At 45.8% G+C, this 18,481-nt stretch overlaps 1 protein-coding gene across 1 annotated transcript in view; it reads right to left on the bottom strand.

Moving 5' to 3' along the window:
- The window catches only part of Shpk (sedoheptulokinase), a 35,288-nt gene that overhangs the window by 13,282 nt on the left and 3,525 nt on the right, over positions 1-18,481 (bottom strand). Inside the window, exon 2 of the mRNA XM_076542858.1 lies at positions 12,241-12,382. Coding sequence (XP_076398973.1) covers positions 12,241-12,382 — 142 coding nt within the window. The remainder of the gene's footprint in view (positions 1-12,240; positions 12,383-18,481) is intronic.

Below are 18,481 nucleotides of genomic sequence, written 5' to 3'. Positions count from 1 at the left end.
TTAGTTTGGAGATAATTTGTGATGTGGAAGCAGTAACAGGTACTCAAAATCTCCTCCCACTGTCATTTTCCAGAGAGGACTGCTATAAGAAAAAGTTCAGTGGTCATCTGTTCCTTTTTATTTTGTGTGGGATCTGACCTAGGGCTCTATGAGCTTTTAAATTTTCCATCCTTAAAAGTTCATTGGAGGGGCTGGAGAGATGGCTCAGCGGTTAAGAGCACTGGCTGTTCTTCCAGAGGTTCTGAATTCACTTCCCAGCAACCACATGATGGCTCACAACCATCTGTAATGAGATCTGCTGCCCTCTACTGGCTATGCAGACAAAGCACTGTACACATAATAAATGAATGGATGGATGGATGGATGGATGGATGGATGGATGGATGGATGGATGGATGGACGGATGAATGAATGAATCTTTTAAAAAAAAGTTCACTGGAACATAACTAGCTGTGGGGTTTGGTACACATTCCTTGGACCCTTTCAATCTGGGATATTCCATCTTATTTTGTCAATTAGGAGAAGTTTTTCTTCATTATTTCTTCACATCCTCCTCTTCACTTCCATTTTTCTTTCCAGGTCTCATATTATTCAGATGTTAGTGCTTCTGTTTATATCCTCTTGAATGAATGGATGGATGACAGGTAGATAGATGACAGACAGACAGATAGATGACAGACAGATAAATGACAGATAGATGATAAATGACAGACAGATGATAGATGATAGACAAATAGATGATAGATGACAGACAGATCATAGAAAGATAGATCATAGACATAGAGATGACAAATGATAGATAAGTGATAGATGATAGATAGACAGATGGACAGACAGATGATAGATAGATAGATAGATAGATAGATAGATAGATAGATAGATAGATAGATAGACAGATATTGTGGTGGTTTGAAAGAAAATGGTCCCCAAAGGAATAGGCACTATTAGGAGGTGTGGCCTTGTTGGAGTAGGTGTGGTCTTGTTGGAGGAAGTGTGTCACTGTGGAGGCGGGCTTTAAGGTCTCATATATTCTCAAGCCATGCCCAGTGAGACAGACCACTTCCCATTGCCTATGAGTCAAGACATAAGAACTCTCAGCTCCTTCTCTAGACCATGTCTGCCTGAATGCTGCATTGCTTCCCACCATGGCGATAATGGACTAGACCTCTGAACTGTAAATGAGCCACCACAATCAAATGTTTTCCTTAATTGAGTTGCCCTTGTCATTATAAAAATTTATAATGAAAAGGAGCACACTGAGGAGAAAAGGAGCAGCAGGAAGTAGAATGGAGCTAAACCCTGTAGTCAAGGAAATAAACAGATTAAGGAATGGAATAAAGGGAGTGGTGACCTCAGGGCAAGATCCCACCCAGCTAAGTTTCCAATTTGTAAAAAAAAAAAAAAAAAAAAAAAACCTAAAGAAAAGCTTAGAGCCACACCTTTAGTCCCAGCACTCAGAAGGCAGAAGCCGGTGGATCTCTGAGTTTAAGGCCAGCCTGGTCTGCAGAGCAAGTTCAAGGACAGCCAAGCTTAGGCAGTGAAGGAAACCACAAAAAACAGAAAGCTGGTGAAGATGTAATTGAATAAGGGGGCCATGTTCCAGCCCTAGCAAGCAGCAGAACTTGGCAGCTTTGGCCATGTGGTTCTGGAGTCAAGGATAGAAGAAAGGGGCTACAGAATTTGCCTCCACCACTAAGGAAAGCTGCTGAGACCAGGCACATGTCAGGAGTGTCCCTGATTGGAGGCCTAGAAAGGCCATTGCATGAAATTGTGAAGTTGAAGCCTGGATTGCCTTGGAATCCTCAAGATGTTGGTGATGTCAGAGCTGTGAGGTACCTGCCAAGAAGACCTACTAACAGGGAGTGGAACCAGCCCAGGAGAAAGAAGTACTTTGCAGTCAAGAAAGATGAGTTGGAGATATGAAGAGTGTTTTGACATCAGACATGGAAATGCACAGTTTGGAGTTTGACCAGCTGGTTTTTGGTCTTGCTTTGGTCCAGTATTTCCTCACTATGCTCCCTTCCTACATTTTAGAATGGTAATGTATATCCTGTGCCATTGTATGTTGGAAGTATGTGATCTGCTTTTTGATTTTGATCTTTTTATAGGTGATTACAGTTAAGAGAAGGCATGAATCTCAGAAGAGACTGAACTTTAGACTTTTAAATAAGTTTGGGACTGTTATAGACTATGGAGACTTTACAAGTTGGACTGAATGCATTTTTGCATTATGATATGGCTAGAAGCCTTTGGGAGTCAGGGAGTGGAATGTGGTGGTTTGAAAGAAAATGGCCCCCAAAGGGAATGGCACTGTTATGGCCTTGTTGGAGTTAGGTGTGATCTTGTTGGAGGAAGTGAGTCACTGGAGGCAGACTTTGAGGGAGGTCTTACATATGCTCAAGCTACACTCAGTGAGACGACCACTTCCTGTTGCCTATGAGTCGAGATGTAAGAACTCTCAGCTCCAGCATCATGCCTGCCTGCCTGCTGCCTTGCTTCCAGTCATGACGATAATGGACTAAACCTCTGAACTGTAAGCCAGCCACCACAAATTAAATGTTTTCCTTTATTAAGAGTTGCTGTGGTCATAGTATCTCTTCACAGCAATAGAAACTTTAACTAAGACAGCTAGATAGATACATAGATAGATGATAGATAGACAGATGGACAGACAGATGATTGATAGATAGACAGATGGACAGACAGATGATAGATAAATAGATAGATAGATAGATAGATAGATAGATAGATGATAGATAGATAGATAGATAGATAGATAGATAGATAGATAGATAGACAGATGGATGGACAGATGATAGATAGATAGATAGATGATTGATAGATAGATAGATAGATAGATAGATAGATAGATAGATAGATAGACAGATAGATATTTGTCCTTTCCATCTTCCTTCTGGCAGTCTTCAATTTTAATAACTGTTTTCACGTGTACTTTGTGAACACATGTGTGCACACGCATGTGTACATCTGCATGCCAGTGAGTGTGGAGGTCAAAGGACAACTTGCAGGAGTTGCTTCCTTCCTTCTGCCGTGCGGGTTCCGGGAATCAAACTCAGGTTGCCAGGCTTGGCAGCGGGAGCCTTTACCCACTGAGCCCCCTCACCAGCCCCATGACACATCTCAACCTGGTCTTTCAGTCCGATGCGTGTTCTGAAGTGTCATCCATTTGGCTACTAAGTTCATGTATTACACCCTCTGTTTGAACTTCTATGCTTTTCATAGCTAATTCTCCTGGTTCTTCTTACATGTTCCTTTGTCGTGCCCATGCTGATAGAATCGCCCTTCAATACTGTTGAATGTTTGTGCTGGCTACATGATGTCACCTTGACACAAGCTAGAGTCACCGGCAAGGAGGAAGCCTCAATTGAAAAAAAATGTCTCCCTAAAATGAGGCTGTGGTCAAGCCTGTAGGGCATTTTCTTAATTAGTGCTTGATGGGGGAGGGCCCAGTCCATTGTGGGTGGGGCCTCCTGGGTGGGTGGTCCTGGGTTCTATAAGAAAGCAGGTTGGTCAAGCCATGTGGAGCAAGCCAGTAAGCAGCGCCCCTCCATGGCCTCTGCATCAGCTCCTGCCTCCAGGTTCCTGCCCTGCTTGAGTTCCTGTCCTGATTTCTTTTGATGATGAGCTGTAATATGGAAACATAAGCCAAACAAACCCTTTCCTCCCTGAGTTGCTGTGGCCATAGTGTTTCATCACAGTAATAGTAACCTGACTAGTAACCCTAGCTAGTGTATCAAATTAAATTTTGTAGACTTGGTCTCACTCTGTAGCCCAGCCCAAGCTGGTCTCTACAACACCATCTTCCTGCCTGAGCCTCCTGAGTGCTGGGATTATGGGCATGCACCACTACACCTGGTTTGTATCAAGCTAATTTTAAATTCTTTTTTTTTTTTTTCTTTTTTCGAGACAGGGTTTCCTGAAACTCACTTTGTAGTCTAGGCTGGCCTTGAACTCACAGAGATCCGCCTGCCTCTGCCTCCTGAGTGCTGGGATTAAAGGCGTGTGCCACCACTGCCCGGCAATTTTTAATTCTTAGTGTGTCCCATTCTAAGAGTTCTGTCTCATACAATCAAATTAACCCATGGCAATATTGTCCTTGAGGAATAGAATTGTTCAAGTCTGTTATCCTGACCTACGAGCTCATTTTCCCTAGCAACACTAGCTACTCTGCCCAGTAGTGCCAATGAGCCAGGTCTTGCCCTAAGGTCTGGAGGAAGGATGCATGGATCCTGGGTGGATCCAAAGGTAATCTAGCACTGTGCCACAAATTATCTCCTCTTCCTTGGGCTTCCCATCTGGCCCCCAAGAACAAATGATGTTACACAATCCTTAGACTATAAGTCACTCTGGAGCTGGATGGGGACAACTTTTGTCTAATGTTTATTTTTTATCCCTGAAGACACATGTGTTCCTGTAGGACTATGATGGGCTGAGGAAGCCAGAATTCCCCTCCTGGCTAGCTGACTCTTTCCCAGCCCAAACCAACACACACACACACACACACACACACACACACACACACACCATGCACACACACACACACACCATGCACACACACCATGCACACACACACACACCATGCACACACACCATGCACACATACACACACCATGCACACACACACACCATGCACACACACACACCATGCACACACACACCATGCACACACACACACACCATGCACACACACCATGCACACACACACACACCATGCACACACACACACCATGCACACACACACACCATGCACACACACACCATGCACACACACACCATGCACACACACACACCATGCACACACACACACCATGCACACACACACCATGCACACACATACACACACACCATACACACACACACACACCACACACACACACACACACACACACACACACACCAGCTCAAATGAGTCCCCATTACCTCCAGGGTCTCTCAAAGTGTTCTCCGATTTTCTTTGTGTGTTTTTTTCCTCTTAGGATTCCTCTGAAACCAATCCTGGGGACAAGGGTAGTGGTCATGTTAGCCAGTACCTCGGTGGGAACCATCTGAAAGTTCAGAACTAGAAAGCACTTAGAACTCTGGACCACTGGACCTTAATGTTCCTGACACTTTTATTCTAGCAAAAGCAAGGGCTAAATTAAGGTTCTGGTTAGAGTCCTGTGTGTTGTCTATGTGATGCTGTCTACCTTAAATGAGGTAATACATTAAGAGCACTCGGAACACTGCCAGCACACGGAGAATGCTCAGTAAGTACTAGAAGGTGATGCTGATGATGAGTCTTTCTCTTCTGTGATAGTTCAGACTGCAATGTCTCCCAAAGCCCACGGATTAAAGTCTTGGTCCCATCTCATACTGTTGAGAGGTGGTAGAAACTTTGAGGTGGAGGAACCTAGTAGAAGATCTTCAGGTCACTGAGGGTGAGCTCTCAAAAGAGATTGTGGGGGCCTGGAGAGGTGGCTCAGCAGTTAAGAGCACTGGCTGCTCTTCCAGAGGACCCAGCCTCAATTCACAGCACTCATAGGGTGGCTCAGAACAGTCTAACTCCAGCACCAGGTGATACAATGCCCCCTTCTGGCCTCAGAGGGTACTGTATGCAAATGGTACACAGACTCAGACAAGCACACATACACACATAATAAAAATAAATAAAATCTCCTTTTTTAAAAAATATGGTTTTTCAAGACAGGGATTCTCTGTGTAGCTTTGGAGCCTATCCTGGAACTCACTCTGTAGACCAAGCTAGCCTCCAACTCACAGGGATCCACCTGCCTCTGCCTCCCGAGTGCTGGGATTAAAGGTGTGTGCCACCATGCCCGGCTAAAATCTCCTAAAAATTTAAAGAGAGAAATCATGGGGCATGAGTTTCTTCTCTGTCTCATCTACTTCCCAAGCATGAAGTAAAAATTTGTCTCTCCCACATTTTCCACCATGATATATCACTATAGGCCCAAAGCAATTCACTGGAACCTCTAAAACTGTGAGCTGAAATTAACCTTTTCTCTCTGTAAGCAACAGAATGCTAACACAGCTTCTGTGGTAGTTTGAATGCAATTGACCCCGGTAATCCCATAGGAAGTGGCACTATTAGGAAGTGTGGCTTTTTCAGAGTGAGTACAGCCTTGTTAGAGGAAGGCTTTGAGGTGTCCTATGCTCAGGATATTGCCCAGTGTCTCAGTTGACTTCCTGTCAACTTAGCTATTACTTAGCTATTACTCCAGCACCATGTCTGCCTGCACACCACCATGCTCCCCCTCGTGATGATAATGAACTGAACCTCTGAAACTGTAAGTGAGCCACCTCAGTTAAATGTTTTCATTTATAAGAGTTGCTGTGGTCATGGTGTCTCTTCACAGCAACAGAAACCCGAACTAAGACAGCTTCTAACCCTGCCCTGGGCCTCAGGGTTTCCAGCAGCCTTTGAAAAAGACAGCGTACCTCCCTTATGTAGCTTCTCCTCGGATGTGGCTGTTTCTCAGGTCACCATGCAAATTTAATGACAACTAATGCAGCAGAATAGGAAAAGAATGCTGACAGAATGTGCCAGTCCAGAACAGCTCACAGCAACTGGACATGCTCAGGACTTGATAGACAGAGATCAGAGTCTGTCCTTGGCTGCAGAACATCACTTGCCAAGCAGGGTAAAAGTTTTATGGCTGTGTCTGATCTCAGACCCCAGACTTGGGATGGAAGGTCATTGTATTTTTCTACCAATTTACTCATAGGGAACCAAAGAATGAGAGTTACTGCCCCCTCTCTATTATTCCCAGGCTATGACATCCATTCATTCACTCACGCACGGTGACTGCATAATATACCGACTGATGGTCTAATGGTTGTCAGAGACTGGTTCTAGTCTAGTCTCTGAACACAAAGTAAATGAACAAGCCCATTGCCTCCATGAAGCTTATACGCCAGGATGAAGACAGAGTATAAACAAGCAAAGACATGATACCAGGTCCTTTTAAATGCTGTGGAAAATGCGCAGAGAAGGGAGGGGAAAGACTGTGGTAGGTTACTGGAGGTGGTCCCGGAAGTCCTCTTGGAAATAGCATGTGAAGAACATGGAGTAAGGGAGTGAGCCTTACAATTAGCTGGGGAGATGGCTCAGAGGTTAAGAGCAATGGCTGCTCTTCCAGAGGTCCTGAGTTCAATTCCCAGCAAGCACATGGTGGCTCACAACCAATCTGTAATGGGATTTGATGTCCTCTCCTCGCCTGCTGATGTACATGCACACAGAGTACCATATACATAAATAAATCTTTAAAAAAAATAATAAATGGCTGGGAACACTGTGGGAGCCCATTCTCAGGTTCCTCGTGGCTTTACCCAGCAGGTCCGCATAGAGGATGATTAGGACCACGGGCCTGAGTGCAGGTGTCTGAGATGGTCTGCACTTGGCTGTGCTGGGGGAGGAGGTCTTTTGCTCCACCCCTTGGCGTCTCTATAAAAACCCTGGGGCAGAGACAGTCGGGGCCCATTGGAATAGGTTCCAGGCCCTCTCAAGGCTATCCTTTATTTTCTATCTGTTTATCTCTGCGATATTCTCCGCTATAAATCCTCTATCTAATATTTCCTGCTGCTCGCACTCAAGAAAACTCTGGGGAGCTGTGGGGTTGGTGGGTAAACGCCCCACAGAACACATGTCGCAGATAGATAAACAATGACAGCAAAGACTCCAAAGGGACCTTGTCAACAGTCTGTCAGTATTTCTGGCATTCAGCACAGCAGAGAGGCAAGTTATAGGTTAAAGCTTGGACATCAGACATCAGGGACCTACAACATCTGCCTGGTGTCAGGTTAAGTTCCCCCTGAGAGATGGGGACAGGGACGGGCACTTCCTCCTGTGACAGCCCTCCCCCCCCATAGCTGCACTGCTAATCTATGTGTGGGCTTCTCACCTCAGTCCCTGCAATCCTGCAGCTTCGGGTCCATCCCTTCATCTGTCTCCAAAACTCTTTTGATCCCATTTTTACATTGTTTGAATTGTGATTTTATGATAAAACAAAAATAGAATGCTTATAATATGCCATAGGTTGTTTAACACACTTTAAAAATGGTAATTCACTGCCGGGTGTGGTGGCGCACGCCTTTAATCCCAGCACTTAGGAGGCAGAGGCAGGCGGATCTCTGAGTTCGAGACCAGCCTGGGCTACCAAGTGAGCTCCAGGAAAGGCGCAAAGCTACACAGAGAAACCCTGTCTCGAAAAAAACCAAAAAAAAAAATGGCAATTCACTTACTCTATGTGGCAATTTATTTGCTTGTTTATTTATTTATTTACTGTATAGGGGTGTTTTGTCTACATGTATGTCTGTGCACCACATGCATGCAGTACCTGTGGAGGCCAGAAGAGGGCACCAGATTCCACAGGGCTGGGATTACAGACAGTTGTGCGCTGCCATATGGGTGCTAAGAATTGATTATGTGATTGTTATCCCCACATAAGAAAAAATAAGCCGGGTGGTGGTGGTGGCGGCGGCGGCGGCGGCAGCGGCGGCAGCGGCGGCAGCGGCGGCGCACGCCTTTAATCCCAGCACTCAGGAGGCAGAGGCAGGCGGATCTCTGTGAGTTCGAGGCCAGCCTGGTCTACAGAGCAAGATCCAAAAAAGGCGCAAAGCTACACAGAGAAACCCTGTCTCAAAAAACCAAAAAAAGAAAGAAAAATGAAAAAGAAAAAATAAAGCAGGATGCTTTTAAAATTTCCCCAGCTCCACAGACCTAATAATTAGTATGTAAATCTAGGAAGTCTGTCCCAGCGAGTGCCTCCTTCTCTTTCTCTCCCTCTTCCTTCCCTTTGGTAAAGAGCTGTATTATATTTTGAAGCTTGTAGTGACGCAACAATAAATAGATGCACTCAATTTAATAAAAAAAAAATCTTCAAATACTGCATACAGGGCCAAAGTCCTGCTCGCTCATTCCCGGCTGAGCTGCACCCCCTCCTCACCACTGTGTGCTCTCCCTGGGTGACTGTCTATTGTTGACACTCACGCAACAGGTTTTGTTTTACGTAGTTGACCTGGGTGTGTTTGCTCAAACAACAATACTCCACTGTGTCTATTGCTGCCCAACAACATGTCTTGAGTCTGTGTGTCAATACGCTTGAATGTGCCTTACTCTTTCTAACTACGAAGTGTCGTCCCACGCCATGGGCCTGACTGCATGTGTGTGATGGGTCCCCACAGGTAAACGGCACGTTTTTACCACTATAAACAAAGGTGCAGTGAAGTGCGTCTGCTGGACCAGTTCCAAGCAGTATAATTTCTGAGAAATAGCAGCCACCCTTTTCTAACAAGCCTGGCCAAGCTGCCCTACAAAAAAAAAAAAAAAAAAAAAAAACAGCTCATTTACACTATTTAAATACCAGCTGCAGTATTTGTAATAAACCAGTTTACCATTCCTTCGACAACTCTTGATGTTCCCAGGCCTTTTGATTTCTTTCAGTCCAGTGGGTGGAAAACAATGCCTCGTGGTTGACATCTGCATTCTCCTAATTGCGGGTGACGCTGAGCATCGTCTCCTCTGTTCTTCCCCTTCCAGGAACTGTTTGTCGGGGACCCTTGGTCCGTCTGCCCTTTCTTGGCCTGATGTTTGTCCTTCACCTCCTCGACATGGGCAAATGTGTTTGCCCTGTCTGCAGCTCACCTTTTAGCTTTGCTTTATGGTCCCTATTTTTCTCCCTCTTTTATGGAGCCTGAGAGTGGACCCTGAAAACAGGCCTAACCACAGGCCTCTCAGAAAGAGCCAGTCACTCCCAGCTCTCCCACTTGCTTGCCTGTGTCCTCCCTGAAGTACTTAGCTCTCTGCTCGAGTGGCAGGTGCCTGACCGTGTTGGCTGTGTTCCTGAAGACACAGGCTTCTACACTCATTTCCGTATCTCCCAGGGGGACCAGTACAGGGCCTCCATGGGGTGGGTACTAAAGCCAACCTGAATTATGGCCACCATTAAAAACAGCACGACTTGGTCCCAAACCTGACTTTGCGGGACTCCACCATCAGGAATCAGCAGCAGCCAACTCGCTTCCTCTTTCCCAGAAGCAGAAAGCAAAACAAGAGAGCAGGCTGGCTCCGTGAAATTTTAAGCAGCTCTTCCAATGATGTGGCTGATGGTTTGTGTGGTTGGTACAGAATCCAGGAGACTCAGAGAAAAGAAGGCAGAGGAGCAGACCACAATCATTAGATCTCTGCTCTCCCCTCTAGGCAGGGTTTTAGTATTAAAAGGACATTTATTCTTGTTAATGAAGAATTCAAGAATTTAAAAAGCTTTTTACAACCTAGACTGCCTGGGAGAGGTCGGTAGGAGCTGGCGCCCTCATCAGCCCCCCGCTGCTTGGAGCCAAGCAGCTCTTGTCTGAAGTGACCTGATAACAAGCAGACGAGGGAGGGAGGGGGCTTCTCCAGACACCCAGCCCTGTCTGGGGCAAGGCTCCAAGGACACATCACTAGATGAAGAAAGTCACCATCCACTTAGCCCAGGGGACCTGAGTCGCTGACTTTCTAGGCAGACAGGAGTGAATCCAGCCTCCCACCCTCTTAACCACATCACCCATCAACCCCAAGCAGCCATTTTCTCTTCTGCTTGAAAAATCTGCACTCAGCCAGGTGCAGGGCCATGTATCTGTGTCTGGGAGATGCTAGACCCCATCTCAATAAATAATAGCACCCATCTGCGCTCAAATGATAACGTTTCTGAGGTTGAAAGGGTGGTTTTGTAATACTATCCTTTCTAGTTTATGTCTATATGACATTTTCTATAATTTACAAAAAGGAATGCCTAGCAATCCAGGGAGCTGGTAACTTCCTGTAAATTCTATTCCTTCTGTGGACATTCTGTTGGGAAGTCTCTCTCTTCACTGTACCACTACCTGCCTGTGGCTCTGGTCTTCTGAGAGGCCTTTGAAAGTTCAAGCACGATTGCTGCCGTGTGGCCTGAAGCGTGTTGTTCTAACCTCTCTGAACTTCCTGCTCCTCACCTGCACGGTGGTGACAGTCACACTCATCATAAAGCTGTTGGGAAAGATGGATGAGGTCATGCATCCTTATCCTGACACCTGGCACCTGAAGTGCTCATTGTTTTCCTGGCAGTCTTCCCCTAAGGGCCACACAGAACAGGTCACCACCTTTGCACTGCGGCAGACCATCAGATGAAGATGAAGTGATGCTCTGCAGGCACATGCTTAGCATGCACGGGGCCCTGGGTCCCATCCCCAGGACCAAATGACAAGAGCATAATAACAATAATAATGTTTTGCCCACTAAAGTGATAGTAGCTAGAATTATGTGAAATTATATAAAGATTAGACACTATACCCAGCTGGGGCTGGCGGCAAAGGCTTGTAATTCCAGCTGCTTAGGAGACTGGAGGATCCGAAGTTCTTTGCAGCCTGCCTGAGCTAATGTGAGTTCAAGGCCAGCTTGGGCAATTTACCAAGTCATTAATTAAAAAAAAAAAAAAAAAAAAAAAAAAAAAAAACGAGAACTGGGGCGTAGTTCAACGCTAGTGTACTTGCCTAGCACATGGGAGGTAAGGTCCTAGGTTTACTTGGAAGTGGAGGCAGGGGGATCAGGAGTTCAAGACAAGCCTTAACTATTTAAAGAGTTTAAGGTCAGCCTGAGCTGCATAAGACTGAGTCTCATAAAAAGAAAAGGAAAGGAAAGGGAAGGGGGAAAAAAAAACCTATACCCAAGGTCAACAAGTTGGTTCAGCAGGTAAATATGCTTTGCCACACAGGTCTAACCACCTGAGTTCCTTCCCCAGAATGTACAGTGGAAGAAGAGAACAAATGAACACAGAGAGAGAGAGAGAGAGAGAGAGAGAGAGAGAGAGAGAGAGAGAGAGAGAGAGAATAATAAATAAATAAAATTTTAATTTTAAAACACTCAAATTCCAGTTTCCTCTGTTTGGTATCTTGTCCAATTACAGCTGGCACAATAAATAAGAAAACTATGTGAGATCCTCTCTACTGAGTCCCAAAGAAAACTCACTTTCTCCTCTGGCTGACCACAGGTAATATAATGGATGTGCAAGCAGACAGCCTGAGTCTTCACTACACATTTGGCCCAGACAAAATGTACACAAAACACAGGTGACAGCCTATCATGTTTTGTTCTGAGGACTATGCCTATGCCAGGACAACCTGACCCTGGTCCAAGAGCCCTTCACAACCCTGTTCTTAGTCCATTAAGTGACCGCGGCATGAGATCATTACCCACACCCAGCATACCTTGACCTGCTTTCCAAAATAGGATGCCATGCATCTGTCCTGATACTCCGATAGCCCCGACTCTCTGGAGCTGTTCCCGGGGAAGAGCACCAAGGCATTCATTTAGGGCTTGGATGATTCTAGTCACATCCTGCTCTCGTCCCTGGAAACAAAACAGGACAGGGTGGGCATGGGCAGGCAAACAGGCAGACCACAGAGGGAGGGCCTCTAGAGATCTCCTAGAGAGACGACTCATTCCCCCAAGGGCCATTGCCAAGATACAGAACTGAAGGATCTGGTTAGCTCCAGCTGGGCCCGGCCTGAGACTGTCCATCAAAGGCCCACTCCCCACCCCTGAGACTGTCCATCAGAGGCCACTCCCCACCCCCTGAGACTGTCCATCAAAGACCCACTCCCCACCCCTGAGACTGTCCATCAAAGACCACTCCCTACCCCTGAGACTGTCCATCAAAGGCCACTCCCCACCCCCGAGGCTGTCCATCAAAGGCCACTCCCTACCCCTGAGACTGTCCATCAAAGACCCACTCCCCACCCCTCAGACTGTCCATCAAAGGCCACTCCCCACCCCTGAGACTGTCCATCAAAGGCCACTCCCCACCCCCTGAGACTGTCCATCAAAGGCCACTCCCCACCCCCTGAGGCTGTCCATCAAAGGCCACTCCCCACCCCTCAGACTGTCCATCAAAGGCCACTCCCCACCCCTCAGACTGTCCATCAAAGACCACTCCCCACCCCCTGAGACTGTCCATCAAAGGCCACTCCCCACCCCCAGGGAGGAAGCACAACTGGGGTCAGTTTAGCGATACACCAGGCCCTACTGAGAAAAGCGTGTTCCCCAGTCTGCAGGAGAAATACCGTGTAAGGAAGAGTGGGACAGAGGCAGAGGCAAGAGTCTGGCAGCGCAGAGGCAGATGAAATTCCCCTCCCGCCCCTCATTCCAAGATGAATGACTGGAGACAGATTCAATAGGGGGAAAGGCAAATCAATTTATTAACAAGCAAGAGGACAAAGACAATCACAGCATGGAAAGAATCAGAAGCCGAGGGCCCGTTGAAGTTTACGTTACCCCTTCTTTATGGGAAGGAAGGAAAGAAAGAGCAGGGGTGTGGAGAAATTTGAGAAGTTTCCGTGATGAGGGGAGGAGGAGAAATTAGCTGGTAAGAGTCTCTTTGGAACTGGAGTGAATCCAAAGAATGGAAATCTGCCACCGTGAAAGGGAAGTCCTTTTGGAGGGCTCCATCCCTTGGTCCTCTTGATGGAGCCTGAGGGTGAGATGGAGGTAGGATGGAGCCTGAGGGTGAGATGGAGGTAGGATGGAGCCTGAGGGTGAGGTGGCAGGTAGGATGAAGCCTGAGGGTGAGGTGGCAGGTAGGATGGAAGGCCGGTCTACGCCCTTGTAGGCTGGACTTTGGGGGGACAGTGAGGGAAGTGAGGCGGGCAATCTTGCCCTGCTGTCCAGGCTGCTCTGAATTCCCGTTTTAGCAATCCCCATTCCAGCCTCAGCCTCCCAAGGATGTGGAAAGTGAGGCTCACATCCAGCTTGCAGCCTGGTCTTGACACATCTGAGAAAAATCCTCTGCGTGTGTTTGGGTGAGGAGAAACTGGGCTAGGACCTTTCCATTCCCCTACACAGACTTTCTCAACACAAGATGCCATACTGGGGGAGAATATCATCCTCTGAACCTCGATCCTGGAAAGACATAGTCAAGAAATACCCAAAGGACCCAGCACAGTGGAGCATGGAGCATGCCTTTAATCCCAGCACTTGAGAGGCAGAGAATGGTAGATCTGTTAGTTCAAGGTCAACCTGGTCTACATAGAGAGTTCCAGGGCAGCTAGAACTATGTAGTGAGACCTGGTCTCAAAAACAAAATGAGCTGGGCGGTGATGGTACACACCTTTAATCCCAGCACTTAGGAGGCAGAGGCAGGCAGATCTCTGTGAGTTCAAGACCAGCCTGGTCTACAGATCGAGAGCCAGGAAAGGCTTCAAAAGCTACACAAAGAAACCCTGCCTCAAAAAAACCAAAAAGAAAAAAGAAGGAGAAACCAAACTCCAAAGGACTAGAGTCCTCTCTGATAAGTCCTAGAAGGAGGAATGTTTGAGCCTGAGAGTTTGAGACTAGTCTGAGCTAGTGAGACATAGTCTCATAGTAAGATTTCATTTAAAAATAAATAAATAAACAGATGAGTAAATAGTAAATATAAACAAAGGAGATCCTGAGGCTGGGGAGACAGCTCAGTCAGTAAATGTTAGCCATCAAGCATGAGGAGCTGGTTTTGAACCCAGGCACCCACACAGAGAAGCTGGGCACAGCAGCACGTGCCTACAATCCTAGTGCTGCTGAAGACAGAACAGACTCTTTGGGTCTTGCTGGAAAGCTCTATGTTCAGTGAAATATCCTGCCTGAAAAAAAATCAAGTGAATAAATGAAGGGAAACACCCAAGGTTCACCTCTGGCTTATACATGCACACATATGTACACTCACCCATATACACATGAACACCTACCTACACCATACACACACACACACACACACACACACACACACACACACACACACACACAGGTCTTAGCCATTAAGAGAATGTACAACTCTTGCAGAAGACCCAAGTTGGACTCCCAGTACCCACATTAGGCAGCACCCACATTGCAGGTGTAGGGCCTACAACCACCTAGTAACTCCAGCTTTGGTTGGAACTGGCACCTCTGGCCTCCATGGACACTGGCACTCATATGCACAAATCTACACACACAGACATACATGAATACACATAATAAAAAATAAGGTAAATCTTTTTTAAAAAATACAAAATAGAGGGGCTGGAGAGATGGCTCAGCAGTTAAGAGCACTGGCTGCTCTTCCAGAGGTCCTGAGTTCAATTCCTAGCAACCACATGGTGGCTCACAACCATCTATAGTGGAATCTGATGGTGGCTCACAACCATCTATAGTGGAATCTGATGCCATCTTCTGGAAAAAAAGGCATACATGCAGATAGAGCACTCGTATACATAAAATAAATACTCTTTTTTAAAAAATTTTAATACAAAATACAGATAGGAGTGTGGCTCAGTGGTAGAGCATTAACCTAGACTCTACCAGGCCCTGGGTTCTATTCCATACATGACAAAAATCAACCTCAAAAGACTCTGATAAAAATACAAAATACAGTTGGTGGTAGAACCCATTCTTACCATCTATGAGACCTTGGGTTCAATTCCAAGCCAAAGGAAAGAAAGAACAAAAGATAAAGTCATGAAAATTAAGCAGAGCTTAATCTAAAACCACATTAGCTCCAGGGAAAGTCAAGTGGCCCTGGCAGAGGACAACAATAAAAAGAATACAGTGGTCGGGCAGGTTCAAGCTGAGCCTTTGGCCTCAGATGGGGGAAACACATTTTGACATTTTACAGCTAAGGAAATGTCCACTGTGGGTCAGGGGCTACAGCTCAATAGTAGAAAGCAAGTGCAAGCTTCAGTCTCCAGGACCAAACTCAAAAAAGGAAAGAGCAACTCAAATGAAGGAATGCATTCGAACGGGAGGGGAGTTACTCAACTTCAAAACTAGGTACTGGTGAGGTACAAACCTGAGAAACCCAGGCTCTGGGAACACACCATAAATAGGACCTTGGGGTTCTATCTCATCCCAGTAGTGGGCTCAGACACTAGGCCTATCCTATCCTGAATCGCTTCAGAAGGATGAAGATTTCTTACATCACCCTGTGTTGAGGCTCTGGGAACGATATCCCTTAGAACATGGCAATTTGGGATATGCTGAGCAATTTGATCCCAATGAAACTGGGAAGCCCTAAAAGCAAGTTTAGATTCGAGGTCCTCTAACACTCTAAATTTCAATAGGCTAAAGAGGCCTCACAAAGGTCACCTACCAAAGAAACCTAGATGCCTCATTGTTTCTCAGTGGATAAATTAACTTTCAAAGTGGAAGAATTACATACAGTCACATTTAAAAGAATCACACCAATGCTACTAGTATTTGTTATTCAGAGTCTTGGGATACTTAATATCTGAAGTAAATTGTTTACATTTAAGAGAATTAATTTGGGGGGTGGGGATTCAGCTTGGCCTTAGAGTGCTTGCCTAGCAAGTACAAGGTCCTGGATTTGATCCCAAGGATGAAAAAGAGGAAGAAAGAGAAAAGGAAAAGGAGGGGAGGGGAGGGGATGACACTGAGCTCAGAGCCTCAAAACATAGACCAGGAGGCTGCGCAGCTTACTTCTTACAGGAACATCTCAGAGCACACCAGCATACTGTCCTACCGTCTACCCAGCACTGGCCCCCGGCCCCAGTTCTTGTCCTTCCCTGTAGAATCCTTCACTGCTCCATCCTACTTGCCCATTGGAGTTCCCACGTTTCTGTGGTCTGTGTGAATTCAGGGCAAGATGAACCCTGGACCTTCCGAATTGCAGGTCCAAAACCCCCAAATAAAGTCCTTTACCTTTGCACATTCTGAGGGTTGGTTCCTGTATTTCCTTGTGTGTGTTACCTAAACAAGAACATAGACTGGGTGTATAACCACAGTTAAAAACATCTAAGAGGTGCTGGAGAGACGGCTCAGTGGTTAAGAGTACTTGCTGCTCCTGCAGAGGACCCCACTTCAATACCCAGCACCTATATGGAGGGTCAAAATTATCTGTAACCGCTGGGCGGTGGTGGCTCACGCCTTTAATTCCAGCACTCAGGAGGCAGAGCCAAGTGGATCTCTGTGAGTTCAAGGCCAGCCTGGTCTCAATAGAGCAAGATCCAGGACAGGCACCAAAGCTACACAGAGAAACCCTGTCTTTTTTTTTTTTTTTTTTTTTGGTTTTTCGAGACAGGGTTTCTCTGCGTAGTTTTGCGCCTTTCCTGGAGCTCACTTGGTAGCCCAGGCTGGCCTCGAACTCACAGCGATCCGCCTGGCTCTGCCTCCCGAGTGCTGGGATTAAAGGCGTGCGCCACCACCGCCCGGCCAGAAACCCTGTCTTGAAAAACCAAAAAAAAAAAAAAAAAAAAAAAAAATTATCTGTAACCCCAGTCCCAGGGAATCTGATACCCTCTTCTGGCCTCCACAGGCACCAAGCACATATACATACATTCAGGCAAAACATTCATACACATTCATAATTAATGAATCTTAAAAAAATAAATAAATAAAATTTAAAAAACTAAGCAAGTTAGGATGCAAGCCAGCAATATAGCATTTGCCCAGCATTCCCAAGACCTAGATTCAATCCCTAGAAAGAGAGAGAAACGAAGATGGGAGGGATCTTTTAATAAATAAGCAAACATCTGAGACATTTCCTTAGCTAAAAATGGAACTAAGTATTATTTAAAGGCCATTAGAAATTGTCAAAATGCACACTTGGTTTGTTGTGTCTAGGATCTAATCCAGACTTCAAAGATGTTAGGCAAGGGCTAGGTGCGACATTATACCCTGGCCCCAACAGTTCTTCATTTGGTTTAGGGATATTTTTTGTTAGTTCTTTTTACATTTACTTCGTGTGTGTGTGTGTGTGTGTGTGTGTGTGTGCGCGCGCCAAGAGGAGGGCACACCTGCCACAGGATGCTTTTGCAGGAGTTGGTTCTCTCCCATCATGTGGATTCAGAGACTAGAACTCAAGGCACTAATCTTGGCAGAAGGCGCCTTTATCTTCTGAGCCATTTCAATAGCCCTAAATACTCTTTTGTTTTTATTTTTGTTTTCTCAATGTTACTGAAATGTTAATGAAACAAAATTTACAAGTTAAATTCTAAAACTTAAGAAAAAAAAAAGGCAAGGCAGTGGTGACACATGAATTTGAGGATAGCCTCGTCTACAAAACAAGAGAAGCCCTGTCTCAAAAAACAAAAAGAAAAAAAAAAAACTCAGGTTATGAACTGGAGACATAACTCAGCAATTCAGAGTGCTTGATGCTTTTCCAGAGGACCAGGGTTCAGTTCCCAGCACCCACATCAAGTGGCTCACAACTGCCTGTAACTCCAATTCCAGGGGATCCAACACCCTCTTCTATCCTTTTATGGTACTACAAACACACACTCAAGCACAGACGCACAGACACAGGAAGAAATAAATAAATCCTTTCCTAAGAGCTAGGGTTCTAAGCTTCATAAATTGAAAATGTATTTTGATTTCATCTAAAATAAGGTGTTTGGGCACCTTATTTTCACATCAAATACAAAATAAACTAGCCTTTAACTGGAAAGGTCCATGGAAAGTTCAGAGAAGGGAGAGAAGAACGCA

The sequence above is a fragment of the Peromyscus maniculatus genome, chromosome 8 (assembly GCF_049852395.1).
Source record: "Peromyscus maniculatus bairdii isolate BWxNUB_F1_BW_parent chromosome 8, HU_Pman_BW_mat_3.1, whole genome shotgun sequence".
NCBI lineage: Eukaryota > Metazoa > Chordata > Mammalia > Rodentia > Cricetidae > Peromyscus > Peromyscus maniculatus.
The sequence above is the reverse complement of the archived record's forward strand: the minus strand, read 5'-3'. Positions and strand labels throughout refer to the sequence as shown.